Source organism: Nematostella vectensis, chromosome 9, assembly GCF_932526225.1.
Source record: "Nematostella vectensis chromosome 9, jaNemVect1.1, whole genome shotgun sequence".
Taxonomy (NCBI): Eukaryota; Metazoa; Cnidaria; class Anthozoa; order Actiniaria; family Edwardsiidae; genus Nematostella; species Nematostella vectensis.
In genome coordinates, this window is record NC_064042.1 from 16,272,960 (window position 1) to 16,289,929 (window position 16,970).

Sequence of the window (16,970 nt, forward strand, 5' to 3'; positions counted from 1 at the left end):
CTTGATTCGCGCTATAATGAGCTCTTCACTGGGCGTAGCCTGCAGTCCTGTGGGAACCAAGGCACCTGGGGTGTCATCGGGGGGGATCACGCGGACCATCTGGTCGGCGCGCCGCACGCGGGAGATGCCGGTGTATACAGCATTCGTGATCCAGCCCTCTAAGCTGTGGTCTATGATAAACAAACGTCTTGGAGTCTGAATAGTCTTGCCCTGCACCCGGTGGACCGTCCCCCATCCCGCATATTTCCACTCGAGGGGAAGCCCGTTAAGGACCGCGTCGACCTTCTCGCCCCTTTTGCCTGGCACGGGCACCGGCCGCCATTGCATGCGATAACGATGCGCGACGCAAGGATCGGGGTCAAAGCGGATGGTTGCTGGCAGTCGGGGGTAGTTTTTCCTGTGGTGCTCTACCAATCGCTGCTGAACAAGGGCCCCCATCTTGTTGGTCGAGCACACCCCACATATCGCTTGGGTGGGCCTGCTCGATCGCCGCGTCGAACGCCACCCTATCCCACTCCTCTCGAAACACCTCAAGCTGTTGGGAATCTGGCTGACACCAAATCCGGCCCTTTATGTCGTGGAGCCTGGAGGAGGGCGCGGCAGAGCCGCAGTCGCATGTACTGTACGGCTTTCCGCAGTTTCACACAGGCAGCGGTAGTCGGACTCGAACCAGCGGATGTTCCCTTGTGCCCACTCCTTGAGCATATCGTGAGGCCCCTCTTTATCTCCCCAGGACGGGACCTGCCCATAGTTGCCACAACACACTACCTGACACGGCCGCGTGGCGAGATACCCTAGGATGGCACGTAGCACTTTAGTCTGTACCTTACAGCACTCGTCAATGATGATTACTTCTGCGAGACGGTCGAGTTTATGCCCCAGCTCGGAAGGTCTCCACTCCTCTATCGGCTTCTCCGCTGGTATGCAGAGGTAGTGGTGGTAGGTTTGAGCCTTCACCGCTAGGCGCGGGTTGTTGCGATGGTCGTGGGCGAGGTCGTTCTCGGGGGTGAGCACCACAACGTTGCGGCCACGGAACATGCTCACCGCCCACTCGGTCTTCCCCGATCCTCCTTGGCCGGCTAGATACATCTTTGCAGAGGTTGCGGCCACTAGATCGCACGGCAGACTCGGCGCAGTGCTTGGCTCCCTAGCCAAGCTCCCCGACTTCTTCGGACCCCAAGCCGCTTCGGGTCGCCACTCGTACCCAGGCTTCTTGTGGCGCCACTCCCCATACCTCGGATTTCGCTCCGCGAGCTTTACACCACTGGGCACCGCCTTTGCGTATATGGCATCTGTGCACACTCGGAGGACGTCTTCGCGAGGGATCCGCCTCAACATGCGTCGCAACGCTACGTTTGTGTACGCCAGGACGAAGGCCCTGATATGGTACCATTGTGAGCGCCGGACACCGTCTTTGTATTGGATCAGATGAGCCCCGTCGGCATGCTCGAAGTTAAGTAAGTGGTCGCTGCCCGCAAGGAGGTTTGTCAGATACGCGGCTTCTTCACGGTCGCGGGCTACGATCGAGGACTCGTCGCCGTGGCGAGCGCACTTTCCTACGAAACGGACAGCGAGATCTCGACCCTCAGGGTACTGCGAGTCTTTGCCGCCGGGGCGGCACGTGATGGAGTGGGGGAACTTGATGGAGCCCTTTTTTCCGACGCTATACAACACCTCCCTCGTCGTGGCCGTGACGAGGTCACCCGAGTCTAACAGGTCCTTGAGCTCTGGCGTGGTGATCCAGCCCTCGTTTTGTTCCAAGTGCTGCCCCACCCTCCCGGAAGTGTATGGGTGGCAGGCCTCAGAGAACTCCCACTCTGTCAGCTGAATGGCCCCGGTTAGTTGAAGAACCTCGCTCAATGGCCGTCCCACAACATCCGCGATACGATACACGTTCGTAGGGAAGCCGTATTTCCGTACCAGATCAATGGCGTCCGAGGCGCCGCCGAAGACACTGTCCTCGCATCCTAGGTACGCCGCACGCATGTCGATGTGCTCATGAGGCCGCGCCCCTAAGTTTTCCCTGCTATTCCACACCTTGGACTCAACCTGCGCCGCTCGCCAGACGTCCCTGTATTTAACAGGCGTTGGCCTGATGTTCTCTCTTTGGGTCCACTTCTTGAAGCGATACCCTATTGCACCGCCCATCGAGTGCGTAGCTTTGGTGTACTCTTGGTAGGCTGGGTGGTCATCAGGGAGCCATTGAGGATCATGTCCAGTCTCGTCTGTAAACGCCCTGTCGATAGCCGCTCCGTCCTGTCCCGATCGGTACAGTTTGCCTTCGTGCGTGACTATAACGCGCCCACCCAGCCAGATCCTCGTGCTTCTGGGGATCGCCCTGTTTATAAAGCGAATGAGCACCTCTCGCACTTTTGCCTCACGCGTTTTTGTGGCGGCACTGGTAGCGCGAGGCGCTGACATAACGAACGAAGCTCCCCCTCAGCCTCGAAGTCTAGGCCGTGGACGCTCGCGATCGCAGGTGGTTCAGTCGAAAGCTCCGCCCAGGCGTGGTTATTGTGGCAAGGGATAGTGATCCTCGTCTTAGTCTTGTACTTCCCCGAGTCCCACAGGACGTTACCCAGGGCGTTCACGGCTACTAGCTTTACCTCGAGCTTCTTTTCCATCTCAAAGAGGTCTTCTTTGGTGCATCCCGTAGTGGCCAGCTTCTTGTCGGATCGCTCGAGGATCTTGCCTCGTGTCTTGGTTAGACCAAGGGAGCGCGAGTTGCCGCGATTCCTCAAGAAGTCGGCAACATAGCTCACAACACAGTTAGCGAAGGCGTCACTCCCCTCTCGCTCAAACATTGGCCCAGGCTCTCCATTTTGCTCAGGTAGAGGGCGAAGCTCGTATCTCACGTAGACGAGGTACTCTCGTCCTTTCTCCCAAATACCCGCATCGATGCCTTCCAGGGCACCGACTGCGATTTGGCCCCCTCTTTTGACTAACGACCCACCGATCTTGTGCTCCGAGCGCCCTTCCTCCTCTATGATTGGCGCCAATGGCTCTGCGGGGGCCTTACCAACGACCGTAAAGAGTCTGTAGCGCCGGTCGGGGTCCACCATCTCAAGCACCGGTGGCAACACCGCATTTGCCCGCAGAGACTCCCGCCCGTGCGAGACCCAGCACACCGAGCCATCGTCATTAATGTCAGGCCCCCGCATAACCGGCTTTAGAGCAATGACACCTGCTCCACCAAGATCTCGTATCTCCTGGTAAACGCCGGCGCTTATGTCTCGGCCCCGAAGAGTGGCATCCACGCTTGGGAACCGAAGATGGGCGCCCCCGACGAAGAGAGAATAGTACTTCTCGGGGTCTAAGCTCCCTGGGCCCTTTTGCCGCCGTCCCGGCAGCAAAGGGTCGAACTCGCGCCGGACTTCCTCTGTCCACACTTTCGCCGGTACGAGCGGCTTAAGCAGCTTGTGTTTGACATCGTCGGGGATGTCCTCGTCCAGGATGTTCTGGACCAGCCCTGCCAGTACGGCGGGCGCCTCTTTGTCACGCATGCTATTGAGAACCTCCTCTATGTAAGCGTCCATGTTTGGGCACACCTTGTGCCACCCAGTTTCTAACTGCCCGTATCACAACCGGCGGGACGAGTGTCTGGGTACACCTTTTGCCACCCAGTATCTAATTGCCCGTATCACAGCCGGCGGGACGAGTGTTTGGGTGTGCCAGTGCCACCCAGTCTCTAACCGCCCGTATCGCGGGCCGCGGTGTCAGACAGGACGAGCGTTTGGGTATGCCTTGTGCCACCCAGTCTCTAGCCGCCCGTACCGCGGGCTGCGATGTCAGACAGGACGAGTGCGAACCATCCCCGAGCGCGCCTCTCGACGCCACGCATCCTCTGCCCTTCACGATTCGCTCCGCAGGGGCGGCACAACCGCGTCTCCGACTGAGTCCCTATGCCGCAGATCCTGCACGGCACGGGGAGGGGGCTGCCCTTACGGAGCCGTTGGAGGTGCACCTTGCAGTAGGTGTCCATGCACCTCTGGCCGCACGTGTTTGCGTGGCCGACCTTTAGCCACCCGCAATAATCTTTTCCGCACTTCATCCTTCGAACGCTCGGTATACCACAGGACAGACGGAAGTCTAATTGCAAGTCCTTGGGGGTTCGAACTGCATTATTGGAAAAATATAACCATGATACTTCATAACAATTTTATTCATTAAAGTGCGAGTCAGAAGGTTCTTAAAAACGTATGTCATGAAGTACCAAGCTTAATTATCCAAGATGGCGGCTCGACTCAAACACGAAAATTAGATCTGAAATGCTTGGCTGGAAACTTTCAGTAGCAACCGAGGGGAAAGAGGAGGATGCCTTTGTAGATGGCGTTTTTAAAGAGTTCGATCGCCTCTCTGAAACTGTATTTCGGAAACAGGAGGCTTCTGTCGCAAACAAGGACTGCCATGAAATCGTAGACCTGTGGCCGATGATCGAGCGTTCGATAAAAGAAATACATGATGGTACTTATCGCCGTATTCGTTCGAACCCCTCAATGGCATCGCCCTATCATTGCTGCCTTAGCAGAGGAATCCCGAGAGAAGTTCGGAGTCATGAAAACAAGCATAATTGAACGACCAAACTGGGGGATTGGGAGCAATTCAAGCACCGCTGTACAGGGTACGATTGAAACTACAGAAATGCGCAAGGCGGTGCATCTCTTCGATCAAATGAATGTGGAGAAGAAGCGCGTGGGGGTCGGAGGGGGGGTTCGCGCCTCCCAAGCCTAAGACGGGGCTGGGAGGCCCGGAGGGGCGATCCGCGCCTCCCACTCGTTTCTATGAAACCCCCCAGTCCCCCCCTCATAGCAATTTGTTAAAGCAAAACTAAAAACATCTTTAGTAACAATTTAGTTAAAAACACTCCATAAATAAGAACAGCCCTGCTTTAGTTGTATAGATTACACATTTTTATGTATAAAATCAAAGAGTGTGTTGTAGGCACAATAGTGTATTTACCAGCCATACTTTGGTTCTGATAATTATAATGGGTAAATTTTAACCTATTTATTCTTATCGAAATAATAATACCTTAACATTGATCTATCATGAATGGGAAATGGAAATTGTAAACAAATTTGTAATCATTTGTGTTAATCTTATATATTGAAGTATAAAATCATAATCAGCACAATGATTAGTTAATTAACTTGATGTAGAGTGTGGTCACAGTGTATTTATTGAACTAGCTACCACAAATCACAAACAGCATCTCTATTTAGCATTTTCTTCTCAATGAGCAAATGTTCTATCCTTTTCTGAATATAGGGACATAAAAGTTAATGTCCGCAAAAGCACACATAGCTGATTTTTTATTTTATTCTTTTTTTTTTGGGGGGGGGGGGGTGGGGGGGTGGGACTGCAATTTATCCTCTGTGGACTAAAGGTGTCAAATACCACTGTTGGCTTTTATTAGTAAAGTGAGGGAAGTGCAGTACTTAATAAGCATTTCTCTGAGAGTCTATGGGCATGTATCATAACCACATAGGAATCATTAATTGGAGTAGAGAGAGCTACATCATATTTTCCTACCCAGTGCATTTGTTTTTCTACTTTAAATTACAAAATAGTTTGTGCAAACCAGATCAAAAGGTGCAAAACAAATGTAGATGTGATAAAAATCAGTTTCTTCAGAAAATTAAGTGCATTCTTTTATTTGTTTGATTTTTTTAAATTGATGTTATTCATTCACAAATAGTTTGTGCAAATGACCTCAAGAGGTACAAATGGTATTTAGTAAAGCAATAACAGGCTAAAATCTTTGTTTGGCACCAGCCATCTCCTCAGATAAAAACAATTAGAACAAAGGAACAGTGTTGTAAGCATCCCACACATCAGGATGTTATGAAAGGGGTGTGGGAGAGTGGCATGCCCCCCCCCCATCCCTTGGATCCACCAATGCACATTCCAAAATTGCCTTAGGATTATGGAACTTATAAAAAAATAAAAATACAGAACAGTTTGTTGTGCTATTTTTTTATATCACAAACTAACTAGTGTTAACCAGGATTGGTATAGTGATAATGGCAACTTACAGTCCTCTACCACCAGAAGCAAGCAAAATACCATCAATTGGGGATTACTTTCCTGGATATTAATTGCTATGGATTTCGACAATTTTAAAATAAATTACTTATTGATTCAAGCTCTTAGATTAAACATTTGCCACCCTTTAGATGCTAATAATACCTTCATACAATCTGATCAAGAGTAAGCAATGGGTGAAATAAACCTTGAAAGAAGCTTTTAGAAGTCTGAGTTATTGCAATGTGTCTAGGGTACAGCTCATGAACAGTTTGTGTTTTTCTAAAACAAATTTGTTGTTCACTAAAGGCCATAGTCTCATAGGACATATTCGCATTTTTCTCCTCGTCTATAATATTGTAGGTATAACAGCATCCTAAAAGAGAAAGAAAAGGCAACTAAGATTTTGTGAAATATAAGCTCAGTTACAAAAATTACTTTTTCAGTCCGAAAAACATGTTTGCTGAACAAAGGAAAATACGAAAAAGACACAGAAAAATTTAAACTTTAAAAAAGAGATGTAATAACTTACAGTTGATGAAATGATCGCAGAAAACCAATCTGTTTTGGTGTCTGTTGTTAGTTTGGATCCCCTTGACTAACCACTTATTCCTGACATCTTTCTTGATTATTTAATCATTCTAAAATCCTTTGTCATCAAGTGAATATACATGTGGGTAATATTTTTATGCAGCTATAACAACAGTATAACAAAACGCCCCTTTTGTTTGTTTTTGATGAGTTTGTTATCAAACTTTCGAGCGTTTGCACTTGCGCCGCGAAATGTGTTTAGACTTCCAACATGGCCGCCGGGTGGTTATGCTAATGAGCGTGACGTCACATGCAAACCAAGAATGTGCCGGAACTGTTTATGACAACACACAAAAGGAAACAGAAAAGGACAGAGATCTTTTTCTAGTGTAATACAGAAAACACATGAAACAAAATGATTGATTGGCTAATACAGGCACAAGTAGAAGGAACAAAGATCAAATTCAAATTGGATACGGGTGCCTAAGTAAATGTCTTACCCCTGAGTGAGTACCAAAAGCTAGTAAAAAAAACCTGAAATCAAGGCAACTAAGATGACAATAAGGTCATACACTGGAGAGAAAATACACATAACAGGCGTTTGTCATACAACATTTGAATGTAGTGGCAAGAAAGATGAAGTGTTTTTTTGTAATAGTACCTCAAGAATGTCAAGCAATCTTATGACTAGAGACATGTGAAAAGTTGAAACTAATAACAATACTGTTAACAAGGACAGTACCATGGGAGATAACAACTCTAGTGACAACCACATTCCCACATTCAAAGATGAAATAATGAATGAATTTGCTGATGTATTTAAAGGTATTGGATGTCTTCCAGTTACTTACAAGATTAAGCTCAAGCATGATGCTAACCCTGTTATACATCCTGCAAGGAAAGTTCCGGTGAGTCTGGGAGAAAGGCTAGATAAGGAGCTCAATCGCTTGACCGAGCTGGGAATTGTAAAAGAAAAGATTATAGCACCACCCGAGTGGGTAAATTCCCTTGTAATTGTAGAAAAGCCAAATGGTGACCTAAGGCTTTGCTTGGATCCAAAAGATCTAAACCAGTGCATCATGAGAGAGCACAAACACATTCCAACAAGAAGTGAAATCACAAATAACATGTCCGGAGCCAAATATTTCTTAAAACTTGATGCGTCATCAGGATTTTGGCAAATTCCCTTAGATGAAGAAAGTTCTCAGCTCTGCACCTTTAACACACCCAATGGCAGATACTGCTTCTTAAGGATGCCATTTGGAATTTCCAGCGCTCCTGAAGTTTTCCATCGCATGCTTGCTCAGTTATTTGAAGGCATGAACGGTGTTACATCAATTCATGATGATATATTAGTATGGGAAACATGGAAGCCTGTTGCATACACTTTAAGAACCATGACACAATCAGAGAAAATATATGCACAGATAAAAAAAGGAACACTAGGCATGGTATTGGCATGTGAGAAGTTCCACGAATATATATATATATGGAGTACCAAATGTGATTGCTGAGACCGACCACAAACCCTTGATCGCCATATCTAAGAAGAATTTGAGTGACACCACTCCCAGAATACAGAGACTCATGTTACGGCTGCAAAGATGATCTTCAATTTGAGTACCTACCAGGAAAGTTCCGTGTTGTAGCTGATACATTGTCAAGAGCTTGCCTCACAGAAACTAACACCACTAGTGATATCGATAATGAGGTTGAAATACATGTTAATATGATCAAAGCTTCTCTTCCAGTGACAGAGAACAGATGGAAAGAGATAGCCGATGCAACTGCAGAGCTTGTCAGAAATACAAACACCAACAACAGAAAGACCCTCTTGAGCCACATGAGGTACCAAATGGACCATGGATGAAAGTAGGTGCTGACCTCTTCCAGTTTGATGGTAAGGACTATATACTTGTGATAGACTATATGTCAAACTATCCTGAAGTAGCACTGCTGGTTGGTATCACAAAAATAACCGCAGTAGTCAACCACATGAAATCATTTTTTGCAAGGCACGGGATCCCTCGCACTATTGTAACAGATGGCGGACCACAATTCATAAGTGACGAATTTGATGCTTTTGTGAAGTCATATGGAATTGACATACTTTTTCTGATCCACACTACGCCGTGGTGTGTGACGTCACCGGAAGTTGTATAAACCGGATATCGTTACATGATCCACACTACGCCAAAGGAAATGGACAAGCAGAGGAAAGGTTCAGGGTGTAGAAAACTTACGAAAAAGTCAGTTGAAAACAAGAAGGATATTTGGCATTGTTAGCCTACAGAAACACACCCTTAGATGGGGAAAAATCTGCTGGACTTATGATGAATCTCAAGTCGAGAACCAAGCCACCAAGTGCTTCACGCTATAATAGGGTCCGCGCCCGGTCGGGGGGACTGGGATTAGAAGAGGCGCCGCCAAGTGCTTCACGCTATAAGTGACTAACATGTCTTGGTGCAAAACAAGAAAGACTTAAACAGAAACTGTTCTATGATATTAAGTCTAAACCATTGAATTGAGACCCTTCGATAAAAAGGAGACGGTGAGAATGGGTGAAAAGAATTGTGGGAGCAAGAAAGCTGTTATTTGTAAGAAACTGACAGATCGCTCTTACAAAAGTCAGAGGATGGTGGAGTCTATGTGAGAAATCGTATCCACCTACTACCCACAAAGGAGAAGTTTGAAGAGTTTCCAGTTACTGTTGATGATGAGTCAAATGCTGAAATGAGTCCAGAAAGCAAGACACAACAGGTGGTAAATACACCTCAGAAAGGTACTGTTGTTGGTAAGATCCAGTCGTGCCTAGATCTCAGAGACAAATTAACAAACCACAAAGACTCATTGAAGAATTCTAGACATGTTTAATAGAACATGAACATTTCTGAACTCTGAGCATTAGCTGTTGTTAAGTCCATAAGACTTCGTTACAGTTGTTTTTTGTTGTTGTTTTTTTGTTGATATTTTTCTTAAAGGGAAAGATGTAATGATTTTTCAAGCTATACTTATGTCACGCGATTCACGTCAGGGTTCTGTGTGTGTAATAAATTCAACAGGGCGGCGTTCACCATGCGGTCGTTTGTCTGACTCGTAAATAACTAAACATCATACTCCATATTATTCGGAAATGTCTAAGACATTATGATATTAGAAGACGAAAGACCCCAAGACCTCAAAAGCATTCAAGGATTTCTACGAAAAAAAATATCCGATATATGTAAAAAAATATATATCCGATAGGGTATATAATTTAGGCCAACCGCTATCCCTTAGGGGCTGCTTAAGTGATGGACCATTAGAAAAGTGAAGGGGGTAGGGGTGGTAAGGGTTCAATCGTGCATGCTTTTTTTTCTTGTCTCCAAGACTTTTTCTACTACAACCTTCCACAGTGGTAAGATTCCACTCCATCCTATGTGTACAGGATTCTATCTAACTACCACAGCCTTACAGTAGTAGGATTCCATCCTACATGTACCGGATTCTATCTAACTACCACAGCCTTACAGTAGTAGGATTCTATCCTACATGTACCGGATTCTATCTCACTACCACAGCCTTACAGTAGTAGGATTCTATCCTACATGTACCGGATTCTATCTAACTACCACAGCCTTACAGTAGTAGGATTCTATCCTACATGTACCGGATTCTATCTAACTACCACAGCCTTACAGTAGTAGGATTCTATCCTACATGTACCGGATTCTATCTCACTACCACAGCCTTACAGTAGTAGGATTCTATCCTACATGTACCGGATTCTAACTAACACAGCCTTACAGTAGTAGGATTCTATCCTACATGTACCGGATTCTATCTAACTACCACAGCCTTACAGTAGTAGGATTCTATCCTACATGTACCGGATTCTATCTAACTACCACAGCCTTACAGTAGTAGGATTCTATCCTACATGTACCGGATTCTATCTAACTACCACAGTCCTACAGTATTAGGATTCTATACCAAGTGAACAGCATTCTGTATTACTACCGCAGTCCTACAGTATTAGGATTCTATACCAAGTGAACAGCATTCTGTATTACTACCGCAGTGCTACAGTATTAGGATTCTATACCAAGTGAACAGCATTATGTATTACTACCGCAGTGCTACAGTATTAGGATTCTATACCAAGTGAACAGCATTCTGTATTACTACCGCAGTGCTACGGAAGGATTCTATCCTACGTGTACAGGATTCTAACTACACTTTTTTTTTTATAAGAACCTATATTATAAGAACGTCCAGCCTGAGATTTCATCAAATTTTAAGAACATGCTAGAACATGCCGAGGCGAAGATAGCAGAAAAAAATTCTTCTTAGTCCTGATGCGTTCTAAAATGAAGAATCAAATTTTGCTCATAGTAGCAACCTTATTATTGCTATTGATCATTAGTGTTTCTAATAATTCATTCGGTATTATATTCTTATATACACCAAAATTTAAGAACATCGCCAAGAACATATTCAGCCTTAAATTGTCCCAAAAATAAGAACGGCCCAGCCTCAACTGAAAACTAGACGTTTTTATAAAAAAAAAATTAAGAGTGTACCCATAACCCTCTTCGGTTGGCTTGCCGCCCTAAAACTTTCGTTTACGTATTGTGCGAGCCTCAACAGCGAAGATTGCAAACTACCCGCCCAAATAGCTTAGAATTTTATCCAGACTATTTGAAGACATAAAAATCAAATAATATTATTAAAATTTTTAGAAATTTATTTCATAGCAGAATGAACGGCTCATGTTTTACTTCAAACTTATTAGCACTGCGTAGCGTGATCACACTGTGAGCTTGGGGTTCCTGTGATAACGCCGACGTCACGGAAACAACACCTCGATATAATACGCTTCCCTTCCTCGAACCTTACGGACCTTTCGAGTGTAATATGGCAGCATACGGAGCACCAGGTGCCGGAGCAGCGGCGGCGGCGATCGACTATGCTAGTTCGTCAATGCGAGATGCTGTCTTGCAAATAGTAAACTCAGCGCATTTCAATCCCTCCGAGATGAAGGAGAGAAAGTTGACGCTGTCTCAAGCGTATTGTCTGCTGTGGCAGGACGCCGAGAGTGGTAATGTGAAAGGAAGGCAAACGTCCTGTGAGCTGCAAGCCGGAGCGGCGGCCGCTTGTCTCCTTGACCTTATAATCCAAGGAAAGATAACAGTTGATGTTGTACCGAAAACTACGCTTGGCATCGACCGAGAGGATGTCTATGTTAAGGTAATATTGCTTGTTTTCGCCCGTTAAGTGTTTCCGAAAATGCATCGGAAACAATAACAACTATGAGTATTAGGCTAAAACTGTGTTTTGATCGACCATCCCAATTTGTGTTGCCAGTGGAGGTAGGTCGCAGTAATACAAGTACAACTGGCCGAGTCGTGGATTAGAAAGTGGCTATTAGAAAGTTTGCATGTGTATGCTAATAAGTATCCTGCTACACTTGTTGTTTGTGGGCAATGAATAAATCGATTGACTAACCGGATATTATTTGTGCATTGTAAGAGCTCGTTTCAGGTAAACAACTTTCCGGTAACGAGTTTGAGTATTGAGTTTTCGTCTGCACTGGGATACCCAGTCCAGTGGTAGCCCGGCCAGTCATAAAATGCAACTGTTTTTTTTTCTGTCTCGCGATTTGCACAGTGCAATTCCTAAGAACCCTTGCCCCACAGGCGATACTTCTTAGTTTGAAACAATTGATGGAAATCGTCTCCTACAAATCGCTTTGTCGATTAATCTTCTTTACATCGGACACTTGACCGGCTACCCTAAGATGAATTTTATTTTCTTACTATAAAATATCTTGATCTGTCTCATTGAATCTCCTCACTTTAACCATGTCGATTTTAATAAAGTACATCATTGGGGTTGTAAGTCATGTAAGTGTAAAATATGTACTTAAATCTATGAAAATTATTTTGGTACTTTGGTGCTTCCTTTAGATAAGCTTAAGTTTTATTAATTCCCTGAAAAACCTTTATCCCTCATTGAATGTCATTTTATTTTTATGGAACATTTTCAATAAAATCTAGGGATTTGTAATATTTTTGTAGTGTTGTTGATCTTGAAAATATGTTTATGCCCTATAAATTTCAATCGAGTCTGGATATTCTAAAGCCCTCTCATTTGACTTCAAAGTAAATAAATAAATGTTGTGGTTAACTTGTAACTTACATAACAAAAATAATACATTTCAATAAAATTATGTTGTTAATACAATAGGACTAACTGTGGGTGTTAAAATAAATTTACCCCTAAGTAATAGCACATTGAGGGCAGTGAACCAAAAAAATGTTTAAGAAATAACAATTTTAAAACACATTCTCAGCTTTCCTTAACATATTTCGGTGCTTACTCTGATGCGGGGGTAGTATTTGGAGATAGGACAATATATATATTTTTTTATTATATCTAAAGTAGGCAGTAAAATCTTTGTCATACATGTCAGACAAACAAGTTGCAGATCTCAGGTATCCCAGTCAACCCTGTGTGCAGGGTCTAGTTTTTAGGAACAATGAATGACAAAAGGAAACAGTTCACATTGTGTAATGTTGTTGTGGAAGCCAGTTTGTCTGTTGGTAATAAAAGTGCTGCAACCAGCCAGTATTTACAGAAATAATACATATATTCACACAGTGGCTTTCATGGTTTATGTCAAAATCAAAACTTTCTGGTACTTACACATAGAACTCTCACCTTCATAGAAATGGCTGTTTGACTAAAGTATCACTAGCCTGATGAGTTATTGGCAATTAGAGTTTTTCTTTCTTTCCAAATGGTGTCCATTACTGCAGCTTCTCTGGGCTCATTTTGGGGCCTCTTTGGGGTCATGGGAGTCATGGGGGTCATGGTGGTCCAGTTCTTGTGAGCACTGCACTCATTTATGCCCCAATAGACTTATAATGCCCAAGGGACTCTCCCAATATGCTATTATAGCTGTACTTTCTCTTTATGGTACATGTGAATGGGCACCACTCCCCCCTCAGGTATATTTCTTAAATTAGGTCAAGATGCAGTATTTGACCTATGGACTCAATATATGGACCTTCTGCTATAATAGCTCTCTCAATATATGGACATCTACTATACATTAACACAAGATATGGACCATCTACTATAAGTTTATGCAATATATGGCCCATCTGCTATAATTTCCCACAAGATATGGACCAGATATCTTATTTCCTAGGTTGTTCAGGATTCACCAACAGGAACCTACCTTGACAAAGCTATATTCAACAAGATCCTTGAGCGGCACGAAAAAAGTTTCAATGAGCCTCGAAAGCTGAAAAAATGGATCTCTGAAGATTTGTACAGCTTCAGGTCCAAGAACCAGTGTGGAACCATCACCCTTGACAGCCTTGCTGATGACTTAGGGATCCTAAAAAAGGACAAGCACATGTTTAGCATTGATTACCCCACTGTTAACCCAGGTAGGACTTGGGAGACTGGGGGGGGGGGTAGGTTGGGTAATGTGAATGGTGGGTGAGGGCGCTGTCAGCATTGATAGGCCCACTGTAAACTTCTAACCTGGAAAAAAAGGGAATTAAAGGGGCAAGGCAGTCAAAGGAAATGGAACATTTAATATTGAGTTAACTGCTAACAAAAAAATACTTAAATTTCTGCATCTCATTTGTTGTGCTTGATATTTAAATTTCTGGTATCTCCCAAGCCCTTCTTCCCTTTAAGTTTAAAGCTAAATAATCCCTTCCTTGGAAACATGCCTATCTAAAATGATTATTATGCTGCAAACATCTGCCCTAGTATTGACCTTGAGATGTATTTGGATCAAAACCCTTGACAAACCTGCTGAGAGTTTACATTATATGTTAAATCTCTCTATTTAATCAGTGCACACCATGTTAGTGGGTCTTGTTTTACAAGTACTTCGGTAAGGGAGTGAGAAAGGATATGTATAAAAACTCTTATCATGTTACACAAGTAGCACTTGCTAATAATTGCATCATTTTTACCCATGAAACTCTCTACAGAACCTGAGGAGAATTTAAGGCAACAGATTCAGAAGATTGGTCTTGGTCACGCGGAGCCAGACAGCTACCTCAGAGCCCTCTTGACCGTCATGCGCGCCGCTGATAATCTCTCTTGTTTGTGGGATCCCTTGCTTGAGAAGTGTTTCAGTAAAGAGCAGTATAAGGAAGCTAAAGAACGGATCAAAGCGATGGTGCAAGTAGACAAATCAACAAGTGAAAAGTATCAGGCTATGCAGTGAGCACATTTGCATAAGCACATATACACAATATCTCCTGATGATTATACTCCGTCTTGTATTTACACGAATATGTGTATTTATTTATTTGCTTATTTTTATTAACAAAGTTCCACAAATTATACTGGTGCGGGAGGAACAACAGAGGCTCCAAGTCAAGCGTGTGTGTATTGTTAGTAAGCACTGAGAGTGGTTACTGCCAGAGGGTATATTGCATCCCAAGTGGTTCTTTGACATCCCTTCCGATTCGGGTTAGTGTAGGTTTAAGAGACCGGACCTCCAGTTTAATGTCCCTAACCCGAGAAGATGTTCGTCCTTAATTGGTTGTTATTCGAAGGATCAAATCAGGGAGACGTTATCCGCAATGGATTCTTGACCATTCTTTTATACTTTACTACAACAGTTTCTTTACTCTATATCATCATTACATCTTGAAGTAGCTTTTTTCAATAAACTTTGATCCATTAAATATTTTTCTCTTTCTTGTCCATATTCTATGTGCTTCAGTGCTTTCTTAGAACTACATGTATGATAGTCATTTCACTCAGTTACATAAAACCTGTGGAAAGGAGCGGGGCGCTTATTCGGGGAGGCACTTATTAATAGTTTTGGTTTAAAGGGGGCGCTTATTTGGGGTATTCGTCGAATACGCAATGCGTCCACACATATAACTTTAACCAAAAAGTTTTTCAGAAACCCGTGAAATACTATTAGTATATTTACTACTAGGAATACAATGTATTGTCTTTGTTTTCTTTTGTTTTGGCTTGGCTTGACTATTACACATTTTGAAAACCACTCTAAGTGTTTCATATAAAAACGTTTAACTGTTATCCCTTCCATACATTTTGTTTATTCATATTTACTTGCATAACTTAAAACGCACAGAAATAACTACACGATCCTTAATCTACGTATTCCAGGGATTAATTCGATGCTAATTACGTAGGGGTTCATGATGTATTAAAGGAATAAGAGCGAAATTTTCGTGTTTAATGTGTGTCGGCAGTGTTTTCTTGTTAAACAACACAACGGTCTTGAAAAGGCGTGAAAGAAATCGCTAATCTTAGCCGCGTCACTAAAATCTCACAAATATAACCACACGATTCTTGATCTACGTATTCCACGCATTAATTCGGTGCTATAGTTATGGAGTAGTTTGTGATGTATTAAAGGAATAAGAGGAATAAGGTACATGGGCTACACAAGGGTACATGGGGGTACCAGGGGCTACACAGGGGGTAGTAGGGGCTACACAGGGGGTACTAGGGGCTACACAGGGGGTACTAGGGGCTACACAGGGGGTACCAGGGGCTACACAGGTGGTACTAGGGGCTTAACAAGGGGTACCAGGGGCTACACAAGGGGTACTAGGGGCTTCACAGGTGGTACTAGGGGCTTCACAAGGGGTACTAGGGGCTACACAAGGGGTACTAGGGGATACACAGGGGGATACACAAGGGGTACCAGGGGCTACACAAGGGGTACCAGGGGGTACTAGGGGCTACACAAGGGGTACTAGGCGCTACACAGGGGGTACTAGGGGCTACACAGGGGGTACCAGGGGCTACACAGGGGGATACACAAGGGGTACCAGGGGCTACACAGGGGGATACACAAGGGATAACAGGGGCTACACAGGGGGTACTAGGGGCTACACGGGGATACACAAGGGGTACCAGGGGCTACACAGGGGGTACCAGGGGCTACACAGGGGGATACACAAGGGGTACCAGGGGCTACACAGGGGGGATACACAAGGGGTACCAGGGGCTACACAGGGGGTACTAGGGGCTACACAAGGGGTACTAGGGGCTACACAAGGGGTACTAGGGGCTACACAAGGGGTACAAGGGGTACAGGAAGGACAATAGACTTAAAGAGGTGATCGAGTTCTTCTTGACAAATTCCTTCCTTTCTTAAAGATCTTAAAATGTAAAGACACTTATTTGCCTTTGTTAACTTGGAACGCACATGTTCACTGTATTTGCCGTTAGACTGAAAGGTAATCCCTAGAATCGGTAATACCGTACATTGCGGAATGTTATTCACTAACTCGATATTCTGATTACACCCTTTCTTGCGGAAAACTAGCTCTTTGCATTTAGATGAATTACATACCATGCCATTGTCGCTAATCTTAGCCGCGTCACTAAAATCTCACAAATATAACCACACGATT

General features: G+C 44.3%; 2 protein-coding genes and 1 long non-coding RNA gene across 4 annotated transcripts; 2 read left to right on the forward strand and 1 right to left on the reverse strand.

Annotated features, from left to right (window-relative positions):
• Positions 1-5,389: 5,389 nt before the first annotated feature.
• On the reverse strand, positions 5,390-7,247 carry LOC116610220. Its single transcript, XR_004293264.2, has 2 exons — positions 6,557-7,247; positions 5,390-6,400 (listed from the first exon to the last, which is right to left on the reverse strand). It is a non-coding gene; the product is annotated as an uncharacterized LOC116610220 (long non-coding RNA).
• Positions 7,248-7,280: 33 nt separating this feature from the next.
• LOC5502692 (uncharacterized protein K02A2.6) lies at positions 7,281-9,757 on the forward strand. 2 transcript variants are annotated; one of them, XM_048733001.1, is made up of 3 exons: positions 7,281-7,463; positions 8,307-8,455; positions 8,570-9,757. In XM_048733001.1, the coding sequence occupies exons 1-3, from the start codon at positions 7,357-7,359 to the stop codon at positions 8,716-8,718; spliced, it is 405 nt and encodes a 134-aa protein (XP_048588958.1). In that variant the 5' UTR covers positions 7,281-7,356; the 3' UTR covers positions 8,719-9,757. The 2 variants fall into 2 exon arrangements, with proteins under 2 accessions (XP_048588958.1, XP_032226881.2); XM_032370990.2 differs by having other exon boundaries at positions 8,307-9,757.
• Positions 9,758-11,383: 1,626 nt separating this feature from the next.
• Positions 11,384-15,257, forward strand: LOC5502688. Its single transcript, XM_001623803.3, has 3 exons — positions 11,384-11,784; positions 13,751-13,994; positions 14,553-15,257. Exons 1-3 carry the CDS (start codon positions 11,452-11,454, stop codon positions 14,789-14,791), a joined length of 816 nt encoding a protein of 271 aa, XP_001623853.1. The 5' UTR covers positions 11,384-11,451; the 3' UTR covers positions 14,792-15,257.
• The last annotated feature ends 1,713 nt before the right edge of the window (positions 15,258-16,970 follow it).